The 27568-nt window shown below is 43.3% G+C and overlaps 1 protein-coding gene across 2 annotated transcripts; it reads left to right on the plus strand.

Annotated features, from left to right (window-relative positions):
• The first annotated feature begins 8005 nt into the window (after positions 1-8005).
• neurl1b (neuralized E3 ubiquitin protein ligase 1B) lies at positions 8006-19887 on the plus strand. Of its 2 annotated transcripts, none has more exons than XM_030397398.1 (6): positions 8006-8353; positions 12919-13163; positions 13237-13570; positions 15925-16665; positions 17740-17865; positions 18962-19887. In XM_030397398.1, the coding sequence occupies exons 1-6, from the start codon at positions 8290-8292 to the stop codon at positions 19207-19209; spliced, it is 1758 nt and encodes a 585-aa protein (XP_030253258.1). In that variant the 5' UTR covers positions 8006-8289; the 3' UTR covers positions 19210-19887. The 2 variants fall into 2 exon arrangements, with proteins under 2 accessions (XP_030253258.1, XP_030253259.1); XM_030397399.1 differs by having other exon boundaries at positions 8006-8320.
• Positions 19888-27568: the final 7681 nt, after the last annotated feature.

The following is a 27568-nucleotide window of genomic DNA, read 5'->3' on the forward strand; positions in this document are numbered from 1 at the left end:
TGCCGAATATTTGAGAGTAAAGCAATTTAGAGGTTAGAATTTGGGAGCCTGGAGGCAAATCCTGACAAGCCTTAAATTGCTTGGGAAGCGATTTCCTTTTGAACTGTGCCATAAATTCTAATGATGTTAACAGGTTTAATTGGGATCTTCTTAACTATAGGTTTGTTTTTAATACATATACCACAAGAATTCACTGCTTTTCCCCCCGTGACAGGATTAATGTGAATATGGCACAAGACCTGCTTTACAACTGCGGTGCAGCAGTGAAACGCTGTGGGTCAACAACATCCATCCCTTTTTATAATATTATCCCACAAAACACACATTTATACCGTTAAACACACACCAACTTTTAACTCCTTCCATATTTAAACACATCTCTCTATTTAGCATTATATACCTCTCGTCTTTACAAGACTCACTTTTATTTTTATCCGTTTTTCGAAGAGTGATTAAAAATATATGGCTTTACCTTGTAAATTTTAATGCTCAACCAGAGAGTCTATTTCTGGAGTGTGTCTGACAGTCGGTCTTGAGCGAGCCGGCCGCTGTTTGTGTGGAGTCATGTTAAAGATGACAAAGACCTTGACATGGACACCTTCCTGTTCCTGATTAGCCCTCTGACAACTATAACTCCATGAATGTTCCACTAGCCTACATCAAGCATGCTACTGTTTAGTCACTGTTGGAAAAGATGAAAGATAAATGACCAAATGCAGAATGAATTCTTGTGTGGAACAATGTTTGTCATCCTGGATCGCAAACATGAAGACTGATTGCGCTGTGTCATAAAACAACAGAATAATGAAGGCTTATGCGTCAGGAAATTCCTGCAGTTTGCCGTAGACTTGAGCTGTGCTTGAATTTCGGAGGCACTATGCAAAAGGCTAGAAGAAGTTGGCGGTGTTGTTCTGGGCCAAGAGCATTTCCTGCATCTCCTTCGGTGGTGCATCCGCTCCTCATCCCAGAGAACACCGAGACAATAGAACAGATGGAGGAAGAACACTGTCCGTGCATCTGGTTAAATGCATTGAAAGGCCATTTTTAGCACGTCTCCCACTGACAGAGGGGCCTAAAACAACACTTTAGTGGAGCCGTGCCACTGTTTCATGTTCCAAACTTAAAATCTAGTTCTTTGTAGCAAAGTGCAACATTGATTTACTGACAGTTTATTTTGTTTAGAATGCTCAATAACCACAGTAAAAGATAACACATTTTTTCAGCGCCATCTCCTGACTGTTTCCATTGTGTTAGAGTGGCGGGGGTCATTAAATGTCAGGGGATGACAAGTTATGTAATGTCATGATTTAGACTCCTTTAATGGAAAAAGAAGCAGGAAATTCCTCATATCACACTCTATATCTCTGTCCATTTTCATTACCGATAATAACACCACGGCACATGGACGTGTGCCACGTGGACTCATCTGCCACTGTTCCATTCCTGCAGGGGATTTTTGACGTGTGTTGACCGCATACAAGTTTCCTGTCATTTTAAAGGCATGGTATGGCTACAATATGCTGCAAAGCTCGAGCTTTAGGGTTTTATAATTAAAAGACAAATAAAACAGGAATAAAACTAATTAGACAGCCGCATGACCTTGGAATCAAACTCTAGTAAAAGTAGAACATTTAGTGACCCTATTTTGTGCAGCCTCACAATATGGACTGACTTGACTCATAAAGCACAAGACCTAAAATTACCTCAGCAAGCTCTCTAAAGTAGCGGTAGTTCATTGCAAATGGTGGTGCAACTAGTCATGTATGGTTTTCAGATGAATACTGACAGAAAAATAAAATTGAAAAAAACATTTCAGTCAGTCACAGCCAACAGTAAAGACTTAAATAAAAATAGTTCTTGAAGGATGAGCAGAGAGACAGTTTCTGTGATCCTCAATTCACTTGAGCTTTTTAGATGTAAATCAAATGGAAAGACAGAAATCAAGTAAGTTTATTTTTTACATTATTATTGACAAAATTTTCCCTCACAAGTTACACTTACTAGCTTTTTCCAGACCTTTACTGCGCATGTTATGGCCTTCATCAGTGGATGGAAGTTTGCTCCGTGGTACAGAGTAACCGAAATGGCAACCAAGCAAAGTCTTTCTACTGAGGAAAACTATGCGAACTGGTTGAAGGCAGAAGAAAAAGTAAGTGGACCTTGAATTAAAGGTTTAATTTACGACATGTACTGGCACTAGATATCTCACTAGAGCACCATCATCTCAGACCGGAACAAATTTGTGCTCATTCACTTGATAAAGCTGGAAACAAATAGAATATGGTTGCCCACGAAACTCTTATCAAACTGTAAAAATGCTGTTGGCAATGCAATGCTGATGAAATATGATTCAATCTTCTGTTCACTCATGTCTTATTTCTTGCTTAAAATGTCTTCAGAACCATATTTAGGCGTACTGTTTAGCTCTAATATGAGAAACTTCTTTTCAAGGCTGTCATGTTTAAAACAAAAGTAGAAGAGGCATCATAATGGATCCCATCGGACATCTTGCAAGACCCGCCCTACTCGTCTTTTGATCCATCGAAAGCCTCAATAGCTTCATGGACCAGGTGATCTGTACTTAAAAGTCCATTCAGTGTTTTGATGGGACAAGGCAAGGAAAAAGAGAAGGCAAGGGAGGAGAGTTCCTGCCTCAAGTGGAGGAGTTCAAGTATCTTGGGGTCTTGTTCACGAGTGAGGGAAGGATGGAGTGTGAGATCGACAGACGGATCGGTGCAGCGGCCGCAGTAATGCGGTCGTTGTATCGGTCTGTCGTGGTGAAGAGAGAGCTGAGCCGAAAGGTGAAGCTCTCGATTTACCAGTCAATCTACGTTCCGACCCTCACCTATGGCCATGAACTTTGGGTCATGACCGAAAGAATAAGATACCGGATACAAGCGGCCGAAATGAGTTTCCTCCGCAGGGTGGCAGGGCGCTCCCTTAGAGATAGGGTGAAGAGCTCTGTCACCCGGGAGGAGCTCAGAGTAGAGCCGCTGCTCCTCCACATCGAGAGGAGCCAGCTGAGGTGGCTCGGGCATCTGTTTCGGATGCCCCCGGGACGCCTCCCTCGGGAGGTGTTCCTGGCATGTCCCTCCGGGAGGAGACCCCGAGGAAGACCCAGGACACGCTGGTGTGACTATGTCACTCAGCTGGCCTGGGAACGCCTTGGGGTCCTCCCAGAAGAGTTGGAGGCAGTGTCCGGGGAGAGGGAAGTCTGGGTGTCCCTGCTCAGGCAGCTGCCCCCGCGACCCGGCCCCGGATAAGCGGATGAAAATGGATGGATGAAAGGCAAGGAAAAACAGTGAAGTCCAACTGATCACCAACAGGCACTTTTCCTCCCGTCGAAAAGAACTAAATAAATCTGACGGAGATTTTCGTGGTCCACTCTTCCTAAAAAGCCCAGACACACTTTCAGCGAAGCTCTGCTCCAGAGTATGACCGATCCGAGAAGGGGTGCAGAAGATTGAGCGAGAGGCTGAAGAGGTTGGTTTATTTACCTGGGAAACTACAGCTCATAAACCATTATATCAGAACCCAAAAGAAAACAGAAACAACCAGAGCTACTGGGTGAGTTAATAGCTTGAATCAAGCAGAAGTCTGATGGGATCCATAGCAACATGAGGAAGGAGAGGGACTTACATGCAACGTTGACATAAACAGCAACAGTGATTGAGGTCAAATCATTGTTTCTCAGGTCTAATTTTAGCAATCTCTGCTCGCTGCTGTTAATGAGTACTTATTTTAAGTATTTAAATTGTTGTTTAAATTACTGAAAGAGTGAAAATTAATGTTAGAGTGAACATGAGTAAAAAGTTACACACAAATTGTCAATTTACTGCATTACCGTGCAGTGCTCATACCAGCGGCAGTGCTTTGTTTTCCCGCTTGCCAGTGATTCACTTCATAGTGGTGTTTTTAATTTACTGAAATCTGAAATTGCAGAAGTGAAACCAAGCATGCATGCACTTTGTCTGCTCAAGACCGCCACAGCATTCAGTCCCATGATCTGAGGATTTTGGAAATTAGAACAATCTGTGAGGGTACCGAGCACATGGCAAGAACTCCCCCTAAAATGGCTCCAATTAAAGGCAAATGCTGCACTGCTGCTTTGATTAATAGAAAAAAAAAAACTTTCAAAAATCCAGTATGTTATATCGTGACGGACTTTTTTACTGATACAATGTCTTCAGTAATAGTTGAACTCTTACTGCGTTTTTGAAAAGCAGGTGCTTCACTCTGATGGCCTGTTAAGAGTTGACCTAATGAAAAGACAGGAGCGCAGATTTAGAACAGATGTGAATGCGCTGTAGTAGAAAACAGCACACGAACAAGAGGTGACCAGAAAAACATTGTTGTATGAATGTGGCTCATTGTGCTGGCCCATGTGTGTTTGATGGAGATGGTTGTGTTCGAATTGAAGGTGGGTATGACTCACTTCATCCATTAGATCAGTGGCTGAGGTTTGGACAGCAGCCCTCCCCTGATTCTGAGACCACCGCATACAAACCTTCCTAAGCAGCCATCTGCTCAGCATTTCTACACTGCTTTTGAGTCTGAAGAATTAAAATACTGCAAATGTAACACTTTGCTGTCCAAGGACCAGTCACTGCGCTGCTCTGCATGGCAGCAGTCACACTGCTGTGGGCCAAGTTTCCTTGAGCAAACGAGGCATGTCTGCCCTCCTTCTCTGGAAATAACTCTATTCTCTGTAGGGGCCCTCATGAGATCGCCGCATCACAGATGCTTGATACCCAAAAGGGGAACAGTATGCATTATGGTTCATTTTAGAGCAAAGCATTACCGTTTGCATCCAATTACATAATAATAGATGCAGCTCTCTTACATTACATTGTGTTGGACTCTGCGTCCTTCACCCAGATTTGATGGTGTAAATCACAACTCTGGATCATTTTCACACATCAAACCAACTAATCACACCAAAATCTCTGAAGCTGGCTAGGATTTATAGCGCTCCGCTACAGTGAGAAAGCGCAAAGCCCAGACTGGAAATAAAGTTGTGTCTTAATTCTGTTTGTACATGGGTGGTCAAACCAACAATTTCGGCTCTTTCTTTGTCAGCCCATTCACAAACCTCCAGAGGCGTCTTTGCTTCTGTCATACTGTCAGAGCAATCACACTGACATATCTGTGTTAACAGTGTCCAGAGGTCAGGGCTGAGGGAGATGCCGGGTTGTAATTTGGGCTTTGGCGGAGTATGAAGGGGACCACCAACACGCACTCTAAACTAATGTGTTTTGTTTGACATTCCAGTGTCCACACACTATCTGGAAGCGCTGAGTGAGCTGTCACTGCATCTCAGAGAAGTATACAGACTATCAAGGGTGAAAGCTTCATCAGCTAGTCTCTGCGTGCTGCAGTTTAACATGCATGTAGGAAACACAGACAAAAAAACGTAATCCTAAAGCGATAGGCTGACATTTGTGAATAGGCTCAGCTACTTTCTTGCCAAGAAAAGGTCAATATCAATCTCATGTGTTCGGTAGGCGAAGCTAGAGCCAGCAGCAAGTTAGCTTAGCTTAGCTCTATGACTGCAAATGGGGAAAGAGCTAGCCTGGCTGTCTAAAGCTAACAAAATAAGCCTTCCAAGGCCTCTCAAGATCGGCAATTAACATGTGATATCTCCCAGACACTTGTCACCATGAAGTTGCCTGTGCCTTTGAAAGTCATTAGGCAACATGATTAGGGGAGGATCATAGTTTGGGTTAAGATGATAATCTATTTCGTACTAAGTTAAAGTAAGAGATTTACCGTCAGATAAGATTACGATCGTGGTCACGCTTTACGGAAAAAGACATCATTTACCGTTGGTCGGAAACCGGCTACGAAAAGCAGTCGTGTTAAAGTAACAATTTCCATTTTATTCTCTTCAGCAGCACCTATGGTTCCCAGAGATCTGAGTAGTATCCGCTGTGTGATGTCAGTCAGCTGGCAAGTTCATCATCTGTAGACATCAATTCCTTCTTTTTTTCCACAAAATAGAAAAAAATTAAGGTCAAATCATGGCATAAAGGAAGCATATCTGCCATTGCCCAACAAAAAACAGGAAGAGGTGGTATTTGCCCCTGGTCACAATCTCCAGGTAATGGTGGAACGACTGGAATAACTAATCTCGCTGATGGAGGAGGCAAAAAGGAGAAGTGGGAGAGTCATAGAAGCCAAGGTTAATCAAGGGTGAATGGACGGGCATTCAGTTGATGGAGAGCTCCAGCGTTGTTTCCCTTCACCACTGGGACGGATTTTTTTCTGTGAGATCAGTGAGTTACAAAACATACCCCCTTTAATACAACCAAGAGTTCACTCTGCCTTCACAAAACACCTAGATCGGGGATTCTAGTTCAAACTGGGATTCTTACTGCTGTCTTACTGCTAACAGTAACCATGTTGCAAATGCATTCTTTGCAACAGCAGCGTCAACAGTAATATCTCAGAGAAAACGTCTTTAAATGTAAATCCAGGGTAAGGGTTATTGCTTTTAGATGTTCTTCTCATCCACCCTGACCTCCTCCTTATTAGGACTTTGTCCCCCTGCAATAATACCATCACCTGACTTCCTTCCAGCCACTAGAGGGCTTTGTCACTTCAACAAAAAAAAGCTGTCGTTCTTGGCGGGCTACTGTCGAAAAAGCTTGTTTCTCACTGTTCAACCGTTCCTTCAATGTTTCTGTGAGCTGTTGAATATTTCTGCAGACATCCAACAGTCTTAAGTGATCTTGCTGAAAAGTACAGTTCCTTGCCTTTGGAATAAATTCAGCCCAGCAATCATTATGCTTTGATTAACATCCAATAGTCTGCACTCAGGCAGTAGAGCGAGCATCGGGGGAAGCAGCACTTGTTACTGCAGCTCGGCTGTGTTTACAGGGAGAGCTTGATTGCAGACTCCATCGCAGCCTCATATTCACTTCCTGTGTTAATCCCCTTTGCCGTAGCAGATCTTTCTTTCTAAGGGTGTGGAGGAGGGGGATTTTACTTCTGCTTCGCTTCACCCCAAACACCATTCACCCAAGGCTCGAATAAGGAGCCACCATATCCTGCTAAAACAAACAGCATTGAGGCGGTAGAAACAAATGCTTTTGTCTTTGAGTTATATTTAGTATCAGCATGCCTTCACCCAAACGCCATGAGACTCGTTTCCTCAAACTGAAGCTCATGTCTGACCAATGCTGGCAGCTGGGAAAAAAAAAAAACAAGAATATGGATCATGTCAGTATTGGTCAACCAGTACACACAAAGAAGAATGTAAACCCTCGGTTCGAACATCGGACATCTACATTTTAATTTCTCGAGCAGCCGGCTCTGTCCAGAATAGATGACACACAGCTGTTGTAGCTCCAGGCCTGTCTGATTCGCCACTATGGGAGATTCTCTGTTCCGGCACTCCCTTCACTCATGATTTCGGTCCTGCAAACCCTGCAGGCCATGGCTCCTCAGAGAGCGCTGTTGTCCAGAAGACAGGAAACAGCTTGAGAGGAGCCCAGCAGTCAAGGCTGTGGGAGGGCAGAGGATAGGGTGGGAGAAAAAGGGGATTTCCTCATATGGCGCTTGGACTTTCATCAGAAGTGTCCAGCACTTATCTGTTTGTCCAACACATGAATACGTGGTTGATGAAGGGTCGACATCCTCCTTGTGATTTGGGGGGGGACCAAGAATCCTGTGAACCTCTTTCCTCTGTGATCAAATCAGCTTAACCCCTTCAGGAGGAGTGGGGGGTACGCTCAAGAGATCTTGCAATCATTTTGTTTTTTAATGTTATCACAAGTTTGTTTCCTCCCTGACCCTCCTCTCCTCTGTGTGCAAATGGCAAAATGTGCCTTCCAGTGGATCACCATGCTCGTCCTATAGGCTACGCAGTCATTAGGGCTTCATCAGAGGGCTTTGAGTGAATAATTAAATGAATTATTCAGAGCCTCTGTGATGCGCTTGAGGGGGAGTGAGGGGGTGGGGGTGGAGGGGATCTCTCGCTTACTGTGTCTTTAAAGTCGTGCAGAGGGGAGCCCGTACTAGAGAAAGGAGGGGGCTGCTGTGCGCCAGTTGGAGGTGTCCGCCTGTCGCAGCGGCTCGGGGTTGACATTAGAGGAGAGGAGCGCGTGTGTCCATGCCTCCGTGTTGGAGATCCTGAAAAAAATTAAAATAATAATAAGGCGACCGATCCTCAGATTATTGAAACTGGTTCCAGACAAACCCACCAGACCGAGGACACACGGATGGACAGAGAAACACTGCAATCGGAATTAACTTGTCAGCCGCCGGTGCGAGGGATCTCTGGATATAATGGGGAATACCACACCTAAACCTCTGATAGGTGAGGCTCTGCCGTTCATGTGTCATTCGCGAGGTAATGTAAATGTATGTATGTGTGTGTGTGTGTGTGTGTGTGTGTGCGCGCGCGCGCGTGTGCGTGTGTGTGGAAACAGCCCGATAGCCACAGATACACATGGCCGGGTGCTGAAACGCGCTCCTTCTCATCACGGGGGAGCTGAGCGTGATTCCCAGGGAGCGAACGAGCGCTCCTCTCTGCAAACCCGCCGTCTATACCCATTATTACACGGCATTATGATCACTGATGTAGCCTTGTGTTACAAGCAAAGGGTGGGAGGAGAGGGGGGGGATGATGAAGGGCGACAATACGACGTATGGAGGATCATCATATCCTCAGCTGAAGTTATTGATATTTTCTAGAAAGGCTCAACTCTTCCTAAAGATCCCATCATCCTAATAATCACACGAGTTTTGTCTGAGCGTTTATATTGTTTCAGCAATCAAACTCTTAAATGAATAGAACAAGGTAGGCAAGTTGACTTCCATTGCATCTCCGACTGTAATCCAATTTCCAGAATTACTCCAAATGACCGCATTGTGCATGAAATGGCTTAATGAGTGCCACCATACTGTGGTGCATATTGTCTTTCTCTTCATTTACTGCCTCATTGTTTCCCCCTTTTGTGCCACTTGGTATGTATGTCAGACATGAATGATTGTTTTGTGCAAGTTTTTTTTTTCCATATGCATATAGATAGATAGATAGATAGATAGATAGATAGATAGATAGATAGATAGATAGATAGATAGATAGGTAGGTAGATAGAGTATCGATAAACATAAAATAAGAGCGTAATAAGCAACTAAAATAAGAAAAACATTATTAACTGTCTTGATATCTAGTAGAAGCTGGACAAACACTAAAACATTTTTTTTAAAAAGGACCCCACCGTCCTAAATATACAACCATATGGCCAGGTAATATTCTTGCAGTTATCCCAGGTATCAACGCTGTCTTATATAAATTTCAATCTCAAGTGATTGCCAGTAAATTATTCTTGTAGGACACTTGATGTTTTTGCATAAAGCTGTCATCACAAGCTCTCAGACGATCGCTTTCCTGAACCACTTTGTCATGACACCTCGAGCACATTACTTGATAATCAGTTCCCCATATCACTTTGATTTAATGTCTGTCACACTCCCACGCCCCCCCCCCCCCCCAACAGATCCACTCAGTGGCTAAACGATGTGGTTGCTGCCACCGGAGCCAGCTGACGCAAGGTTTGGACTGAGAACAGTTAGTCACAGAGGAGCAGGAGCAGCTCGGGTCCTACTGCTCGCACTGTATGATTTCCATTAGAATTAATAGGATATCTGTGTTTCTCAGGGGTCTGCAGGATCAAGTGAGGTGTTCGGCTTCGGAGGCAGTGGCTGAAATTCCTTCAAAATGCGCAGAGAATCACGTTTTGCTCAGTCAGTGAGTTATAATGAACACACACAGCCTTGAGATATGAGAGAATAAAGAGCCTGATCATCTTGTGGCCAAAGATAACTCTGACGAATGCGCATAATCAGTTTTACATTTCAAAAAGCTTCCCTTGGCACGTCAGCGTGTCTTGTGGAGTCTTATGATTTGTATTTATTTGTGCTTTTTCTTTTACACCATAGACACCATACCCATTAGCTGACTGTTTCTCTGTGAGAGCAGAGACGTACTGTGACTGAGCTGTGCATGATAACCATCTCTGATCATCTGCCTGAACCTGACGGGTTCAGGCAGATGACCAGAGATGGTTACGTGACCTCTTCCACTGCACTTTCAGTCTGTCTCGTCCCTTTACAGTCCTCAATCCGAACATGTATTTCTAGTTCTCCCCTGTCTTTTGCTGGGGTGCATCAAGCTTAAACTGACAGCATGAGATCACATGATTGCTTGATGATACATGATGCTTATAAGAAACACACACCAACAGGGTTTCAATAGTTGCATCAACCTGTGCCTCATGATGAGGAAAATACAGTCATGACATCGACCGAAAAGCCTCGATTTGAGTCACGCATGCATAAATTACATTTGAGTCAGATTCGGCATTACAATTTAGCATAAACTAAACACCAGTTAATCTTTGAGGGACCCTCAAAGGTCATTAAACAACACTTACCACTGTTCTAGAGGTATTTCAAAGAATCGCCCAACACTCTTTTAACCATCTGGTATTTCCTCCGCTGCACCATATAAAAGATGTTTCACCAGTTTATAAAACTATGAGTATTTTCCTATCCAGGAAACTGGAAATGACGTGTGTCCTCACTCATTTGAGCAGCTGAGGGAGAATATTTAAGGGTAGTTTTTTATTTGAAGAGAAAAAAATCACTATATACAAATACAGACATATAAAGTGCCATTAAAATTGTTTCCTTGAGGTGAAGCAAAGTTGCTGAATGTATTTTCTTCCTTATATGTCACTCGCAGAGCTGATTTTTGTCAACATTTTGAAACCTGCTTTGTTTGTGAAACCAACACAGGAAGTGCCTTTATCCTGAATTGGTTTTAATGGCCAGCAGGGTGCATCAGACTGCATAGAGGTCTATGAGAAAATGACCCTACTTCTCACTTGATTGTTTACCTCAAGAAACTATTTCTTAATGAGGTCATGGTCTCAATGGCTACTTTCAGGTCTTCTTTAAAACAGCACGATGTTCATTCTGTAGATTATGATCACACTTAGAGTGAAATAGACGATGAAGCAGGTGTGTGCTTTAGAGAGTGGCTAGTGACTGACAAGCTGCTAGGTGAGGTGAAGTCACATTATCAGAATCAGCTTCTCGTCTAAATATGGTCACTTCTAGTTCCAAAAAACACCAAGATGCTGACGGCAAAAATGTTGAATCAGAGGTTTCGTAATAGTAGTCTACAAACCAGTTGGTGATGTCATGGTGGCTACGTCTACTTCTTTTACACGTCTTTTATGTGTGTCCGCAAGACAAAAAAAAAAAATGATGACCCACTCACATAAACAATGCCCCATAGAGCCACTAGAGGCGACAATCTGCACAGGGTATATTTAAGCCTGGTTCACATTGAATCCATAACAAAAGTCTACCATTGTTGTCAGGATTAGAAAATGGTTTCCCAAGATGAAATAAGAAAACAGTTTGAAAATCTTTTTTTGACTTTGCTGTGAGTTAAAATGTGTTTTTAGGGAGGTAAGTATCAATAAATGACTCTCTGGGACCAAATGCTTCGCCCTGTGGCTTGAATGAAACATGAGATGCATGAAATGGGGCTAACATTGACAGTACACTGTCTCTGTATGACCTGTTGTGCTATGCCTTTCATCTAATAACGGCTAGTGTCTATATCAGTCTTCATTATCGGTCGTTTAACTGTAGAGTCCCCGAGCATCGCCCTGTCAGCGAGGCAGTCAGGCCTCAGACCTATAGGCTAAACTTTGATATGTTCGTCTAAATAAACTTTGACCACAGTGTATTTTAACCCCTCATAAGATGAACTCCTGGAGTAGAAAGGAAAAAAAGGGGGCACCCGCACATCATTTGAGATGTAACAGATGTTCTTGCTGCTGCTTCATAGTTTAGAATATAATCAGTGATAATGTCTCATTTAGGAAATGTACTGTGGAACATTTCACTGAGTTATTGTCTTTACACCAGATCACAGTGAATTAAACAGAAATTTAATCACTCTGTGGCCCTGGAGGAGAGTAGACACACCACCTCCCTTTGAATATTGGATCTCAGCCCGTCTATACCATAAACACTTTTATACAGCAGCTCTCATCTTATTCACTGACAATTTCAGTCTCTTATCCCTGCTAATTTGCTGTTTGATAATCATGAATACATTCCCAAGTAGGACATCGACTCCTGTGGAGATGAGATCAAAAAATTAATCCGTTTATTTGGATACTTCTTTACTGACTAGGCAGCACTGTGTGATTCATTCTCCACTTCTGAAGATAACTGTGGAGGAATGAAAGGGGGCTATTCAGGGTTTGTTTATGCTGTAGGCCAAGGGTGTGTAGCCCATAAATAAGAGGAAGACGTGTCGTGTCTGTTGTCGGCTTTCTGTGGATTTTTTATTTTTTTAATATCGTTTTTGTTATGTTTTCTCTCTCCCCGTGATGCAACTAATATTAGCACTGCTCAAATGTGTTGATTTTACATAAGCCAGATGTCCTTTTTTATGATTCCAGTGATGTATGCACAGGGGTGTTGTCTAAATTTACCTTGTTTTATTTCTGCGATATAAACGTCCCGTACGGATGCAGTAGGGGAGACTGATTTGGGACAGATAGCCTTTTTATGTGGGTTACATGCTAAAAGAGTATGTTTGATGTACTTGTTGAGAGGAGCAGGGAGGCTTCAGAGTGTTAGTGTGGGAAAGGAAGTGAGTGAGACTGTGGGCTCCTTTACATAACTGGCCTCTGCCCTCTAAACCAACTGCCACGGACCACTTGCAGACAAGTTATTGTGTGCTGATATGTTCCCCTCTTTTTCCCAACAGCTGGTGTCACTAACATTACTGTTTTGACCTCACACAAAGGCGTCCCCGCTGTTCTCACACCGCACTGTTTAGATCAGGCTAAATCAATAAGTCTCATATTCTTCTGCCCACAGATGCGACTCTGCAACCACGCCCTGTGGCCAACAGGCAGTACTACACCCTACCTAACAATGGGGCAGGTGTGGAGAGAAGAACATCCGCCCCACCGGTCAGCGTCAACATGGAGTCACCCCACTTTCACCCCCACGCCAAAGGCAAGAACATCAGGCTCGATGGGCAGCTTCGCCGCGCCACGCGCAAGAACAGCTTCTGCAATGGCATCACGTTCAGCCACAGGCCCGTGCACCTCTACGAGAAGGTTTGTCTTCAGCTCTCTTTTTACGGCCAGACATCTAAAAAGATAAAAGTTTTAATTCATGGCTTTTCTTCAGGTGCGTCTACGCCTGAGTGGTGTGCACACCGGCTGGAGTGGAGCTCTAAGGTTCGGTTTCACCAGTTTGGACCCCAGCGAACTGCTCACCGCCGACATCCCCAAGTATGCCTGCCCAGACCTGGTGACACGGCCTGGCTACTGGGCCAAAGCCCTACCCGAGAGACTGGCCCTGAAGGACAACGTGTTGTCATTCTGGGCCGACCGCCATGGAAGAGTTTTCTACAGCATCAATGACGGAGAGCCAATCCTCTTCCACTGTGGGCTCAGCATCGGCTGTCCACTCTGGGCCATCATAGATATCTACGGCATCACTCAGGAGGTCACAATGCTTGGTAAGCTTTTTATTACGTTTTTTTTTGTTGTTGTTTTTTTGATGATTACAGCCAAGAGAGGCAAGCAGAAGCTGACTCATATTCAAAAGGGAAGTGAGAGGAACACATTTCACAACTGGCTGGTCATGAGTCTGCACACAGTCCAGAATTCACATACATCCAATAAAGTATTTGGTAATGGCTATTTTCTGACTGGCGTCCGTGTATTCCGACCAAGGCTTTGACATCCCTGAAACCTCACCAACTTATTTTTATAATGTCAACACATTCACAGCTAATTTAGGCAGCTTCCTGAGAGTTCAGAGAGCAGCTGTGCGATGAAGCTCTACAGCAGCGGAGGCCAGCGTAGTGGGAGGAGTAGGTACAAGTGTCTTGGCTCAATGACTCAATGATCCACTATCTGTGAGTGTCGAGAAAACCAGAACCATAACATACCGAGATAAACAGGATCTGGAGCACGGGTTTCAATTCATCCCTAACCGCTCTGCCTGCCTCTCCTTTAAGGCTCTGTTACTGTCACTTTTCTCGCGCTCTGTCACTTTCTCCCTCCTCCATCACGCTCTCCCCAGTGGTTCTCTCTCGTACTCACTGGGTGTGTTTATCTTCAGTCTGACAGGAGCTATGGCCATGTTTGGTCAATGCGGCAGATCCCAGGAGCTTTGGTGAGGGGCCAGGGCACTCAACTGCTCCAGCATCACTAGAAATAGTAATAAAGGAATGTATCATAAGTCAAAGGGGGGCTACGAACGCCAGACTTGTTTATATCAGCCCCCTCGTATGTCGAGAAAATTCAACTCTACTACGTGGTCTGTGCACAAAGCGTGGCAGTTCAGAGAGCTCGCGTTAATGAGGAATGGAAGTGAAACAGGGGGTAAATACACTGGTGACTGTTAAATAAACTGCGGGTAAATAAACTGCTTATTTGCACTCAAAGGTTTACTCCGCTCCACGACAAACATCACAGCAAGAGCAGCATACAGAGGGCTCTCAGCATATATGGCTGTGCTGCGTTCACGATGCTCCTCAGATGGTCCCATGTCCCTAGTAGGGCAGACGATCCTCTGAATTTGTGGTGTTGTCATGCATGTCAAGCTGGAATGTGGGAGCACCACGGATGCCAAGAGAAAGCTGCATTTTATCACTTCGAGCGTTTAACGGTGAAAACTTAAAATACCATATTACCGATTACATGTGAGCCAAAAAGTGATATGCAAAACATGACTTCATCAACCGTCAACCCAATGTTTACTTTTGTCGGGCACGTGTCAGCGTCACATGACGTTCCGAGTACACCGGGGTGTTTTTTCCAGTTGGAAAAAAGAACATTTTATTTTTATTATTTCAACACCACATGAACGCACAGTTTATTCTAACTATCATGTATTATCCACTACCTTGACAGCGAAAGGTAGCTCAAAAAAGTGTCATGGCATAAATTTCGATAGTCAAAATTTTTCTTATTTCTTTTCTTGAGTGCAGAAATGAAATAATTTATTACAGATTTGGGCTGCAACACTTTTAATTGATGGATTCATCAATCAAATGAAAATGTAGTGGCAACCACTGTGATTATTCATCAATTGTTTAAAACTTTTTAAAGCAGAAATGCCAAATATTTGTGAGTTCTCTTAGTCATTCATTAAACTGAACATCTTTGAGACAAACATTTAAACGGGCTCGGTGGACCTTCCGTGTTGTGCTGTAATCAGGTCATTAGTTTATGTTAGTGGACTCCAATTCTAAACTAATGCTAGACACTGTTGCTCTCTGTTAGCGGAGCGGAGAGAGGCACGGAGACGAGGCACTCGAGAATGTGCGTTAAGTCACATCCTTTGGACCATCACTGAAAATCCGACCCAAGTCCTCCACAGAGAAATCCAATGTACAGCTGCAATAAACAACTTCAACAAATCGTCAACAGGCTTGTTTAGACAACTGAGAGAGATGGAGAAGGTCTCATTTTGTCCCACTTTACAGTACGGCCTACAAATAATTGATTAATACATGTAAATTGATACAAATTGTTACATAGAGTCCCTTTAAAGACATCACTTTAAGCTTTAAGTTACTGTACAGACATCAATAAACTGAGAAACTAATCAGCAGATTAATTAATAATAAAAATGAATGGCAGCCCCATAACAGGCCCAGATGAACAGAAGCACACAGAGGCTGCAGTAACTCATTCAGATAGCATTTCAGCCCTCGGTGCTGATCGTCATAACAGAAGAAAAAGCCTCTCAAGAAAGAAAAAAATGAGCATGAACAAAGGATTTGACCTGAGCTGACATGAGACAGATCATATGATACTATGTCCAAGTCACGTAATTGTTTGTCTATATTCTCCGCCGCAGAAAGCACATTTGCTGAGAGCGTGGGATCCAGCTGCCTGAGTGCGGCCCGTCTGAGTGCCTATCTGCCCCAGAGTAGCCACGACTCGGCCAATTACAGCAACAATCAGCTGGAGAACAACCAGGCCGCTGCTGCCAAGATGGCCAACCTCCAGCTCAATAACTACACACAGCTCATCCCCTGCTGCTCCTCCACCTCTTCCTCCTCCACTCCATCCTCATCTGCCTCCACTGGATTCAGCGTCCCCAGGGTGGTCCGGGGCCTTCCTTCCCCACTGGACAATGACTTGCACTTTCACCCGATCCGTGGCTCTGATGTAATTCTCTCCGCAGACCGCTCAGCCGCCTGCATCCACTTTCTGGACAGTAGTCGGACTCTGGTGTTCAGTGACAGGCCGCTGCACGTGGGTGAGACTTTGTACGTGGAGGTCGGCCACCTGGGCCTGCCCTACTTTGGGGCGCTGCTGTTTGGTTTAACATCCTGTGATCCAGCAAGTCTACAAGCCGGGGACTTGCCGGCTGACCCAGAGGTTCTACTGGACCGGAAAGAGTATTGGGTGGTCCACCGGGGCTTCCCCATGCCTTGCTCCGGAGACGTGCTCAGCTTCAGTCTGCTGCCCAGCGGTGAGGTGCACCACGGGGTGAATGGAGTGGGACGTGGCCGGCTGCTCTGCGTGGACTCCTCTCAGGTCCTGTGGGCCTTTTTCACCCTGCATGGAGCTGTCAACAGACTCAGGATACTGGGTAAGCTATGTGTGACACAGAGGCCATATCACCAAAACATGAAATTATGATGTCAACACAAACACAAAATACAAAGATCTGGGGAAATATGTCACATTCCTGCCAACAGATTGATCCAACTCACATATCTGTCTGCTAAATATAAGGCCACAGTCAGCAGCCAGTTCACTTAGCTAAGCAAAAAGCAACCCAATCACCAGAATAAATGTTGGCTTTGTATATTTCTGCAAACCAGCAGCATGTTGAAACCTTTCTGTATGTTTCAGTTATTTGTCAAACAATGATGTTCTCAAGGGATGGCTGGTTAGAGGTGCGATATGTAAGAAATGGCCACCTTTCGAACTCAAATTCGAGGCAGTATATCACAAAAGGTAGCCGCTAATTGCTGCCAACTATAGCTGCTGACAGCTAGCTAACTCAGCTAACCACATGGCAATGTCATTTCTTTGTGCAGTTGCCAGACAATCCTCTGGACAGAGCTAACAAGTTGTTTCCCCCTGTTTCCAGTCTTGTGCTAAGCTAAGCTAACTGGCTTCACATTTAATGGAAGAGGCGGGAGTGACAACAAGCTTCTCATTAAGCTCTCTGTGAGAATGCAAACAAGCGTATTTCCCAAACCATCAAACTGATTAAATGCTCCAAAATCACATCCTCTTCAATTATCATCGGTCTGTTTTTGAGTCTTGGCAATGTATTTTTTTTTTCCCAGACTGCAGGAATGCTGCTGAGTAGTTTATGTCTGCATGTCTCTGTTCAGTTTAGAGCTGCGACCTATCTGTCCTGGTCCCACTACTCCCACATAAACTCCCATCAGCTCAGAGCCTCTTATTTAACTGTTTCCGATCCAACAATATTGCGCTCAACGAGATACAACTCAAAGAAAATCAAGTGATACAAATATGCACATCTTATCTGACCGGTTAGGGCTGTTCAGTGTGCACTCAAACGGTTCGAGGACACTGTATGGAAAAGATACCATCTACGGTTCAATATACACTTTTTCTCCAAGTGCCACCTGAAAAGGCTCCACGTGAAGTCTAATTATCTGCGTTTGTATTTATCTCTGTGTGACAGGAACACTACAGTCCAGTCCTCCCTCAACATCCCCCAGCACTTCTCAGAGCAGCAGTCCAGATGACAGTGACTCAGACCTGGCGTTCAGTGTCAACAGATCCTCCTCTGCATCTGAATCGTCTCTGGGTAGGTTGGCGAATGTTGACAGCGTGCCTGATGCTACAGCGCATGTAGAAAAACCCTCACAAGGTCACAGCAGGAAGACTCGTATGGTTTAGAGGTGCGACAGTGCTGGCAGACTGCGCTGTAGTCATGGGGAAAAAATGTATGGTTTCCCCTTCCTACATGACATTTTGACATTGTTAAAGACCTCCATGAAGAGCAGCAGCAACTAATCAATCAGTTGTCAACTATTAAAGGTCCTGTTTGTAAGAAAAGCTGATTGTTGAGGCTCATTCCCAACTCGTCCAATACTGACGCTTAGGGATTGTAGTCAGGTCGGCCTCCATCCCACATCGTTAGTTTTTGATGAATTGGGAATGAGGCCTTTCAAATAATTTTATTATTCATTAAAATTCTGATGATCATTTGATCGCTCCAAGGGATTTTATTGATAATTTAAGAAAATGTCAAAATGGTATTTTGGAAATTAGATTTGAATATTTTATAGGTTTTTTTCTCCTCTGTGACGGTTAAACCGAACAGCTTTTTGGTTGTGGGCAAAACTAGGCAGGACGTTATTTTGGGCTTTGGGAAACGCTAATTGACATTTCCCCCCATTATATAGAGCAACCAACAAATCAATCAATTAAATAAAATCTTACAGATCAATCAAGAATCTTGAATCAATAAGAATTATCTTATTCATTGACTTGATTAATTAGCGGCAGCCCGACCTCAATGATTCGGTACATATTAGATTGATCAACTGACACAAAACAGTACTGTCATTATTGAATTCAATCATCCAAACATTTAGTCACTTTTACATTTGAGCACATTTTATATTCTTATATTTAGGACTGTGGGTTGAACAAAACACGACATTTAACGGCATCACATTGAACCCTTAGAAATAGTTATGTGCATTTTGATGGTTTTCTGATGTTAAAGATGGTATGAAAATAACAATTAATGCAGTCTGAATACACCCTGTTTATGTTCTAATCACAGACAAATAATTTAATATAGAATATCAGTCTTGAGGATGTGAGAATCTGAGTAATCCGTGTGTGTGCATCCGTCCCCCGAAGCCTCACGCGTCCTCTCCTCTCTCCTCCAGTGACGGCTCCCAGCTCCCCCCTCAGTCCTCCCGTCTCTCCCACTTTCACCGCCTCGGAGCTGCCCCCTGCTGGAAAGAACGGAGAATGCACCATTTGCTTCGACCAGGAGGTGGACACTGTCATCTACACCTGTGGACACATGTGTCTGTGCAACGACTGCGGCCTCAAGCTGAAGAGACAGATCAACGCGTGCTGTCCGATATGCAGGAGGCCCATCAAAGATGTAATCAAAACATATCGGCCGTGATGGTTCCAGATGTTGAAACAGGTGCTGTGACTTCCACTGCTGGGTGCCACCTGTGTCCACCTTCTCAGGCTCGGCTGGACACGGATCTTGACTGGAGATTAGCCAAAACCGGACATAATTGTGCCTATATTTACATTTTATATGGGTGAATCGAGATGAGGCTCTTTATACGCAGAACTGTGATGATCTTAATACAAAGACTGCATAGAGACTGCTTCTATATTTTGGCTAAGACAGAAGAGATGAATTATGTGCTCCCGTTTTTTGTATTTTCCATGTGATGTCTCTTGTGTCACATGTATTTCCCAAGCAGAAAAAGCCTGTTGTGAATATTTCGTCTTTACCCTCGTTCTCCTAGATTATAAGTGTGCTTCAGCAGAATATGCGGACCGTAGTCTACGACTTCTAGTGCCTTAGATTCGTCACATTGTGTGTCCAAGTAATTATGCTAACAATCCTAGCCATATTTTCACTGTACAGTACTGAAGGCTTGTGGTGAAAAAGGCACACACACACAAAGGGTGTAAGTGGTAAGTGAAAAGAAGTAGATGTAAGTACGGTAAGTGTGTTTCGGTGACGTGCTTAAATAAAAGTGTATTTTTTGTATGTTTGGGAAAGAAAGAGATGGAGATTCTGTTTTTGCACATTGAGAGATTAATAAAAGTGGACTAAGTGTGATTCAAATGTGTGTAGCCTCATAATAAGACCGATTCAACCTACAACTCTCAAGGTTCACTTTACAAAAGTTTTCTTCCTCACAATCATACTCCTGATTGTCTAATAACAAGTAAGCACGTTGACACTGTGCACCTAAAAATACGCACTAACGTCATATTTTTTATCAGGAAAAAAGGCTGATTTCAGTTTTACATGCCACTGTAGTCATTAAATATAACACCTGCTTTGAGTGTAGAGAAAATCTTTTTAGTGAAACAATAAAGCAGTGCTGGTCACAAAAAACTAATTTCATTCTAAACATGGCTACTCACAGAACATTAAAGCACCGACCGGTTTCAGTTTGAAGGTCTTCATCAAAGTTGCAAAATGGTGGACAAAGATCAAGCAAATATTTTATAAACCCTTCTCCTTGGTCAGTGCCTGCATTTTTTGGTTGAGTTTGATAATAGAAAGACAGTCCTCGAGCACCCCACTACATCTTTTACAATATTTATCATAAAATATGTTTCACCTGTTTTTATTAATGACATTTTGATAAAATATATGTAACTGACAAAATAATTCCTGCATAAAAGCTGCCGTAGTTAGCTTTTGTTAGTCTGCAATATTATACAGTGTGACATAAGATGTACATTTAGGCAACGCTTTGGTCCAAAGCAACTTGCAGTAATTCATACATAGATGGTGGTGGCTGCCATGCAAGGTGCCAACCAGCACATCAAGAGCAGTATGGGGTTCAGTATCTTGCCTAAGAACACATCAACATGCAAACAAGGGGAATCGAACCAACAACCTTCAGATAACAAGACGCTGGCTCTACCCCTGAGCCACAACATTTTGTAAAGTTCCTCAGTGTCCCACAAATCCATGACAATAAGCCGCTGTTTACAACATGAGGCCGCTTGAACAAGCTCCCCTCCATGCACAGCTGTTTTTAATGTTACTGATCACACTTAGGATTTTCCTGATATGACACAGAGGTTGTAATGAGGCTGCAGAGGGTGAGGAGATGCATTCGAGATCTTTCTGTTGGTCTCTCCGGCCTTTTTAATTTGAAAAAAGAAAACATGTGAAAGGTTAGTACGTGTTAACATCTATCAGGTGGATGACCTCAACGGGATGTTAATGTTTCTCTGGCCTCGTCGAGAAGGATTTGTTTTTTGTTTTTTTTGTTTTGCTTTGCGAACATGGTAGTAAGCATGTCAGGGCTTAAGATTGTTTAAGAGACAGATGTTTTCCTCAGAAGTTGGTGGAGACCAAACGGACACTATCGGTGGCCAGAGTAATGATGCTAATGCCGCCTATTTGCTGTTAAAACTAACTGGAAGCCGTTCTTCATTTGGCACCACTTTGAACTGTTGGCTCTTGTGGCAAAAAAACAGTTGATAGCATCCAGCACAGACAGCACATACCCTTTCTGAGCACATGTAGCACTAGGTGTCTGAATCTATACCCAAACTATTTGAATTGATGAAACAAAAGATTTCATTGTTTGGTTGTGCACACGAAGACAGACGTAGGGCGGCAGGGACAAAAGGAAAGGTGTCTAAGATAAGAAAAGATAAGATTAGAGTGACTTCTTACAGCATCTCAAGAGTCTAAGGTAAAAAATAAATAAATAAATAAATAATGATTCTAATTCCTGAGGCTTTTAAAAAAACACAAGATGGCCATTGACAACATTCTTGTTCCTGGAAAATCGGCCCCCAGCACCTTCTGGGGACGTTACACATGCTGTGAAAGACGGCATGCTACGATTGGTCACGGAACAACGTGTAGTTACCAGATCAGAGCAAGGATTTATAGCTCTCAAATTGCCTTAGCTGACACAGCGACCATCACAACAGAGACAAATATTGCGCATGTTTTTTTTTTTTAAACCTAGAATCTGAACAGGCGCAGAGTTAACAGTCTGACTCCGCCACGTGAACAAATCTGGCGAAGCCCCGAAGCCCTCTGAGCGGTCTCCTCAGCGTTTTATGGAAACCAGGTTGCAGTTCGGCGTAAGTGTCAAGAGTGCGTGCGTACAAAAGCTGGTATCAGCAGATGCCAGGTCGAGTCAGGTCGAGTTCGTGGGGTTTTTCAGAACCCGAGCGGTCTCATCAGCGGGCACACGCAGCTATGACAACCCTGAGGGAGAAGGTTGTAATGCCTCCATTCGTATTACTGGCGCTCGGGAGAAGGTGAGATCCTGTTTATCACGACTCGAGAGTGCAAACGCATGGATATTTCCTGGAGACAGTAGACAGTATCTGAGGCCCCCAGCTATTCAAGTTCTGAGAAAAGACTAGCAAAACCATAAATGATTGGCGCCTGTAGTATCCAGACACAGCACCATTGATTTTTCCAGTGCACCGCCATGGTTGTCAGGTTGGTGGATAGGTGAAACTTAGTTTCGCTGACGTCTTTTAACGCTTGATAATGTGTAACACTGAGGGAAACTTCTGTCCTTTTTAAAATGTTGCGAATTTGGGAATAATAGTCCGAAAAACCAGCGCATGTGATCCTGGGGGCCGGTCGTCCCGCGTGTTTTAGATATTTCCCTGCTCTAACACACCTGATTCAAATGATCAGCTTATCATCACACTCTGTAAAAAAGCTGGGCACCGTTAGTGGAAATACTGGATTTGTTGGTTCTTTCCCTCGGGCAAAGATGTTCTCATCCTGCGCAGACAGTAAACACCTGTGCAAGCCTTGGGAGATGCAAAACGCTGCCAGAGAACAGGTAAAAAAAAAAAAAAGAAGAAGAAGAAAGAAGAAGAAATGTTTGTATTCGCCCCACAGGGTTCGCTCTTAGATCCTGTTTGACAGAGTCGCAGAGTGTGCAGAGGGCTGCGTGACGCCCAGGGGGACAACATGTCACCGCTCACAAAAAGTAAATCACACCTCGTACCTCTCATGACGAGGTTGTAACGTCCACCGGGCGGTGTGACTGAACTGGACTCTGTTATAAATCACGAGCCTGTTTGTGTCTACGTCACTCAAAATGACTTTTGTTTGTAACTTTTTGTCGAGTTGTGCAAACCGTACCCCCGCAGCTCTCAGCGGATGCAACTGTGCAGCTTTTTTCAGTCGGTTTACTCGAGACTCGCTCTCGCTGACTGACAGGTGGGAACATGTTCCTCCCAATAAAGTTGATTGAACAACATGTTGCGTCAAGAGTGTAATTTAGATCCCATCATTTGAGGAAGTCTCCGCTTTATAATTCCTTGTAAATAGCCGTGTATGATTAATGAGGTGACATGCCAGACATGAAAAAGTTGGGTCTGGTTATTTGGAACGCTCCCAACACATTCCCTGTTCTTGTATAAACAGCAGGAATCAAACTCGTTTTAGACTAAATAAAGTTTAGAATGAAATATCCTCGGAGGCTACAACGTGCTAACTGCTACTCACTCCTTGAATGACCTTTCGGTTTATGATCCAATAAACAACTCTTACAGGCCCGACACCTCACAATGTCCATCTCGACCACATGTTATTGAGCCTTTACGGAAGCTTTTCACACGTTCTTGATTTTGCAATAAGGAGGCACCAGTAGTCTAATTCCCCCCCGTTTTATCCTGCTAGACAGTTTTATCCCTTTCTGGAAAATGCATGAGATGCCAATACATCACAATATGTGCAGAGATTTGTGACTAAATAGAACATCTGCAGATGTCTTTATTGACAGATTTCACACTTGTGTTTATAGCCACAGAAATTAACCTGCTCATATGGCATTTTGGCTGGTAGAAAAAAGGACTCCCTTCAAGTCTACATGTGAAAACATATGCCGTACCTCATCGTCAGAGGAACAGTCGGATCTCGCTGCCCAAAACTATAAAGATTTGCGGTCGCTGACTGTGCAGCTCACTCAGCTTTTGCAAATTCACTTCCATTTGAACGCAGAAGTCCAATATCCCCTCTTTTGTTGTGGTAACTCCTATCAAGTCTTCAGTCCTCAGTGTTTGATAATGTTTGCTTTCTGTAAGCTTGGTTTGGTGCAGTGTAAATAGCATTCAGGATGTTTTATTTTGTCTTTTTGCTTGTGTTGAGTTAAAGAGAGCAGCTCAGGCCCAACGAAACAGTAAACTGGCAGGCAAATGAAAAAAAAAAGGAAAACCCATAAAACTCTGTAAGCTGCGGTATCAACAATAAAGAGCGTTTCTCATGACAATGAATGTTTTTGTGCTATTTGGTCAGATCAGTTGAACTGTTGTTTCAAAATAAACCACTGGAACAGGATAACAGAGCAGCAGCTCCGGGCGAACACACCAGATGACTCAACAAAGACTGAACTCAAGACAGGACTTAAATACAAACTGAACTAATGACGAGATCCGAGGTGCAGGAAGGCACAGGAAGTGAGCAGGGCCGGGCTGCTGAAAGAGACACACTGCAAGGTGTGGAGGGAGGAATGCTGAGAACACTGGGAACGGGGCCGAAGATGCCACAAAAACAAAGAAAACGCATAAATGACAGCACACTGGCTCCTGACAGCTCTGTCTGATATCTTGTTCATGTGAGAAGACGACAAGCAAGATGCTCAGGCAGGGTGCTGATTAACAAGCCAATTAATCACCATAGCAACCCCATTGGAGACAGGCTTCATGCAGACACGCGGCAGACAGCCACTGTAACAGGACTTTGAGTTTCTGAGCTGTGTGCACAGATGACATGAAGATATAATACGTAAGAATTCAGCATTAAATTATCCAAAAAACAACCAGACCTTTGTTGTATATTTTGAGTTTTGTACATTAATTATCCACAACATTGTTTCAACCCAAGTACCAATTTCATTTAGTTGCCTGTCCATAATGTGAGAGTGAGGAAGGAAGGTGGCAAACGAGACTAAATGTAACGCGAACAAACTTAAACATTACCTCATCACTAAACATTTAGTCGCGCGAGTTTGGCCGCAGGATTGTTTTTCTTCATTCCCCCCTAGCAGCCAGATTAGTTAACAGCACATTAGCTGCAGGGTAGTGAGCATCAGCATGTCACCAAGGGTGTGAGTGTGTTTGAATTCGGGTCAACGTCCGACTAAAATCAGCCCTCTACCACCCCCCTCTCCTCTCTGCTAGGTTATGTTCATTTAATAAAATGCGTTTTCCAGGTCACCTCCATTGCCAACTCAAGCGTAATATTTCTGACCTTCGATGATTGTAAAACTGAATTTATTTTTGTTTTGTACTGTTTGTGGTCCAGATCAGAAAGATTTGCAGCAGCAGATTATAGATGGCATCTCACTTACACTCTGCACCGCGATCAGCCGTCCTCGGCATCAGAATTTATGTTCGTTCATTTCATTTGTTGTAATTTGATATAAACATAATTATATTAAGAGAAAATGCACCTGTGAGCACAATACAAACCAAAATGATAAAAACCAGATAATGTAATAAGAAAGAACACATTGATATCATACTGCAGTGCACAAATTACCAAAGAGCAACTAATAGTTAGTGTTAGTTTGTAACCTGGGCGACCGCTCAGCCTCATTTGACACAGTCTGTGGTTTGGAAAGTATTTGAAGACGTTCCTCATCTTTTGACATTTTATAGTCTTGGCCAGCGGACTTTAGAGGGAAAACCAGAAAATATTGTCTCCATAAATTATGATCCAATTTCAACCAAATCAGTGAGACAAGTTATAAATTTGTGTTTCTGTAAAGTTAACAGTGAGGCCCCTTCCTCGGAAACACTCTGCTCCATGCCCTCTCTGACATTAAGCGCCTGAACCCCTTTCTCATTTCTGCTCGACTTTTACGTTTTTCATTTTATTAACCTGTTATTCTTCCACGACAGTGGAAATCATGACACGGTCTGAACTGTTCTGTTTTTCAAAGGGTTGGCTGGTGAGTTTAAATGATGGTTCAGCAGTTATGGGTGGTTTAAAATCTAGACAGGACTACCAGTTTGATCGTGCATTCAGCTAAAGTGAATTAAAGGGGACTTTCAGGCCTTGGTTGAGATATTCCACTCGTATTGTGTTTGATGATGACCCTGATGAAGGCCAGAACTCTAACAATAAAGTCATTACATACTGTATACTACAAGTTTTGCTTGTAGACTTTTAATCTTCTTCATGCTTCTTGGAAGTGAACCAGAAAGCCTAACTTCCTCACAGACTAATGATTAATTGTGAAAATGAAAAGGCAGATAAACACATCTACTTCAGACATAATTCCAGGAATATGACTTCAAAGTGAGGCTATCAATCTCCCCCGGCAACACGACTTTCAGCAACAGCTCACTCAACTGAAAAATGTAATTTAATCAAGTTGATTATTTTAACGTATAATAACTTGTTATTATTACATCCCAAGGAGGTTATGTTTTCACACGTGTCCGTTTGTTTGGTTGTTGGTTTGTCAGCAGAATTACACAAAAACTACTGAACGGATTTCCACAAAACTTGGATTGGAGGATGTGCCTCAGCCCAGAATAGACCCTATTAACTGTTGGTGGGGACACAGCTTCAAAATCACATTGGTGGTACAGTGCCTTGTAACAGGGTGAATGAAGTGTCTGTCACTTTTTTTCGCTCTATGTAACTTCAGTGGGAGGGTAGGATCACCGCGTTACATACATGTTTACTTCAGCAGTTTTCAACAGACAACATTATTATGATTATTTATTTGTAGTTAACACCTACATTACATGTGACAAACTGTCACAGACATGGGATTTGTATTTGCAACTTTAGGGGGCGCCAAATCTCACAAAATACCAATTTCTACATAATGTTGCTTTTAATTGATCAATCATATTAGTAATCATTTTGTTTATGGATAATTCCCAGGATATGACAGTCAGAAACTGAAGGGCAGGTTTTAGAATGGAGGACTTTTTTCTTTTAACACACTACCTCCGCCAAGAACAATATGTTTTCCCCATGTCCATTAGTTTGTTGGTTTGTCGGCAGGATAACACAAGAACTACTGAAAGGATTGACACCAGACTTGGGTGGAGGATGTGTCCCAGCCCAGAATAGAACCCCATTAACTTTTGGTGGAAAGCTATGAAAATTTGATTCACCTTCTTTAACGTCGCATGGCAGGGCGTTATTTAACATTTTCGTGAATGTTTCTGGGAATAATACACGGATCTGGATGACAAAAAAATCTGGCATAAGTAGGTGGAGGTCGACAATTTGATGCGAATCAAGAAGAGAAAAAAAGCAGATTTCAATTTAATTATTATTTTTTTAATGCTGGATTAGGCTTGATCGGTGGAGGTATGCTCTCTACTGAGTGCCATTCTTTTGTTCAACACGTCAAATATCACTGTTTTTGTAAAAGTCTCTGTTGGACACTTGAAGGCGCCATTTCCATGTCAATGAAGAGAGAGGCTCTCAGTCTTAATTAAGATCAGTCAGAAACATGTCAAGTTGTTCACGGCTCCAGCTGTAAATCTTATCATTTCAATAAGGCGCAATATTCTTGGCGTGATTCCACATTCAGCTTGGTGTTTGATTAGACACGTGCGAGGAGCAGAGGGTCGTTACGCGAATATGACATTTATAGTTTTCGAAACAGTCTCACAATCTTAGCTCAACGCTCCTCTGATGTGTCTGCAGAGATTCTCGATCATAGATATAATCCCTTTGTTATTAGTCCCCCCCCCCCCCCCCCCCCCCCAATCAAAAGCCAACACGGGACTCTCTGGGATGCCTCGTGTGTGTGCGTGTGTGT

This window comes from Sparus aurata, chromosome 18 (genome assembly GCF_900880675.1).
Source record: "Sparus aurata chromosome 18, fSpaAur1.1, whole genome shotgun sequence".
Taxonomy (NCBI): domain Eukaryota; kingdom Metazoa; phylum Chordata; class Actinopteri; order Spariformes; family Sparidae; genus Sparus; species Sparus aurata.